The 2,602-nt window shown below is 46.3% G+C and overlaps 1 protein-coding gene across 1 annotated transcript in view; it reads left to right on the forward strand.

The window, feature by feature from the left end:
* ROPN1L (rhophilin associated tail protein 1 like) overlaps window positions 1-1,652 on the forward strand; it is a 19,864-nt gene extending 18,212 nt beyond the window's left edge. Inside the window, 2 exon segments of the mRNA XM_007456443.1 lie at window positions 1,588-1,624; window positions 1,626-1,652. Coding sequence (XP_007456505.1) covers window positions 1,588-1,624; window positions 1,626-1,652 — 64 coding nt within the window.
* The last annotated feature ends 950 nt before the right edge of the window (window positions 1,653-2,602 follow it).

The raw sequence follows: 2,602 nt of genomic DNA on the forward strand, positions 1-2,602 counted from the left end.
TGGCGTCTGCACGCGGAGCGGTGCTGGGGGGACATGGGTGGATGCACCCCACGGGTGGTGGAGATGGCGGGACACAGAACTCCTCTAAGGAGTTCGGGTTATGTCTGGTGGCACTAGGGAGCCATAGAAGGTCTTAGGGAGCGTGGTGGTGAATTTTGGTTAGAAGGCCCCTTGAGCAGCAGATGTAAGGGGACTAGCTAGGAGGTTTCTGCGAAGGTCTGGAAAAGAGCTGACAAAGAAGGGAGAGGCTTTTTAGTGCTGCTTGGATTTGGGTGGCTGACTGGAGGTGAGGAGTGAGGGGAGAGAGCCTTCCAGGATGCCCAAGTGGCTCCCGCCAGGGTGGATGTTTGTGTCTCTCCCAGGAAGGACCTGGGGGCGGCAGGACTTGTGAGTTGATGGGCCTGTGGCGGGGTCGGGGCGGGGGGTGCTGCAGGGCGTGTCAGGGAGCTCAGACCCGGGCTAGGGTCCTCCCAGGGGGAGGCCGGGCGTCCCAGTATGAGGAGAGCACCAAGGGTGGGGCAGCAGGAGTCCAGCCTTTTTGAGGCGGGGGCAGTGAGTAAGGAGGACCAGAAGCAGGAAGAGTGAAGCGGGGGAAGTGACGCCAGGAAAGGCTTGGGGGAGGGGGCGGGCAGTGAGGGGCCTTGTCCAGAGCGGCAGACCCCAAAGCTGTCCCTTACGCTGGCCACAGAGGTCACTGTGCCCCTGGCACCGGTGATTTCCGAGGAGTGATGGGGACAGAGAAGCTGAAGTGTGGCCTCCAGCTACCCACGCGGGTACAGCTCACACTCCCAGGAACAGGGAGGTAGGCTCGACCTCCACAGGGAGGGGCTGAAGGTAAAAAGAAGGGCATTTAACTGCCGGCTGGGAGGTCGGGGTTTATAACCTGTTGTTTGAAAATACAGACAGTAACAGGGATTCCCCTGCTCCGGAGCAGAGGATGGTCCAATCCCCATCCTCCCGGCCCGTCCGTCGCCAAGCGGCCACAGTGGGAGGCTCTCCCACAGGTGTGGTTCCCCTGGGCCCATAAGAGGTGGTTCCTTTTTACGGTAAAATATATTTTAGAAGCGCTAACTTGTGTTCCTTTTACTTTTAAATATGAGCCCTCAAGACAGCTCTCATTTTCCCACTGATGTGGGAAATCAGCATTGTTATAGTTCAGTGTTTTTACATCTACTAAGTTGCTAGTAGAAATTTACTAATGTTAACCATCTTTTATCTGTAGATAAAAAATCAAAAGATATACTGTTATTAGTGCCAAAGTTTCATAGACTTAAGACAGTCCTTTGAGTTTTACTGGACCAACGCTTAAAATAGAAAGATACTTTTGTTATACTAGTGACTAAAATTTGAGTTGTCAATAAAGAAAAAACTGCAAACATAGTACTGAGTTTTTCATCTAGAAAGATATGTGCGTTTTTTGTAAAGGAGAATAGAGTGCTTTATTTTTAGAGGTAAGAATTACTGATTTGAGACCATAAATGATCAATTTTTTAAGGTAAAACTTATAAATTATACTGTATTCCATAAAAATTGTATTGTGTGCAGTAAAAAATTACTGATAAGTGTCTTTATCTGTTTCCAATTTAGAGACTCTAGAAAGAATGGCATGATAGGACTTTCAGATTTTCTTCGTTCTAAAGAGGAAAATTTAGAAAACCTCGAAAAGAAAACTCAGAAGACATAGGCCATTAATACAGAGAAGAACACATTTTAATGTCAAAATAGTGCTTTTTAAAATCTTGGCATCAAATACAACTTGTCATTAACCACATGCATATGTAGTGTGGGTTTTTCTTTTAATGGAATGTGACCAGTGCATCATGGGGCCCTATTTAGTGATTATTCTTCACCGTGTTCTCCTAAGAACCTTAAATGCAAAACATTCACAGCAGTGAAATGATCTGAGTAAAACAATGTTTGGATGCTGCAGAGTAGGAAGGGGAATGGGCAGTTTAAAATCAGCTGTATCTCTTCTTCTTTCAAAACTCCTGAGCATCAGGAAGGCAGATGCCCTCTGCTCCCTGGCAGCCACACCTAAGGCTCCCTGGGAAAAGAGCCTTCCGCTGAAGCTGGGTCTTCTCTGTGACAGGAGGGCCTGAAGGACTCACTGGCTGGAAGAGCATCCATGGCTGGGAAGCAAGCTGGACCATCAACTTGGACCAGCACTTGGTCCACTGGACAGAGATAAGCATTGAGATCCTTTATTTGCTCTCTTGATATAAAGTCCTCAAAATGACAGTGTCAATGAATACATCTCAGATTATTTTTCTGAGAACTTGGGAATGGTTTGGCTTGTTGTCCCTCCGCACATTTGTTACCATGCTAGTAAATTTTATCGGTGTTCAAAGACTTGTGAAAACCCAAAGTTAGGAGATGCAGTTGTTATCTAAAGAAGTGTGTCATTTTTTGCACTGAAAGGTGTGAAGTATATTTTTCATCTGGACACTAAGCTACTGTATTTGAGATGATCGTTCTCCTGGACTTACAGTCACGCTTGCAGTGAACAGACGATATAGAGAGACTATTTGTAAAATTACAAGAAACTTTTCAGAGTTGGAGTTTTAAGAGCTTTTGCAAGTTTTGAGTTGCTTTAAACCTTCTC

The sequence above is a fragment of the Lipotes vexillifer genome, unplaced genomic scaffold, assembly GCF_000442215.2.
Source record: "Lipotes vexillifer unplaced genomic scaffold, Lipotes_vexillifer_v1.1 scaffold458, whole genome shotgun sequence".
In the NCBI taxonomy this organism is placed as follows: Eukaryota; Metazoa; Chordata; class Mammalia; order Artiodactyla; family Lipotidae; genus Lipotes; species Lipotes vexillifer.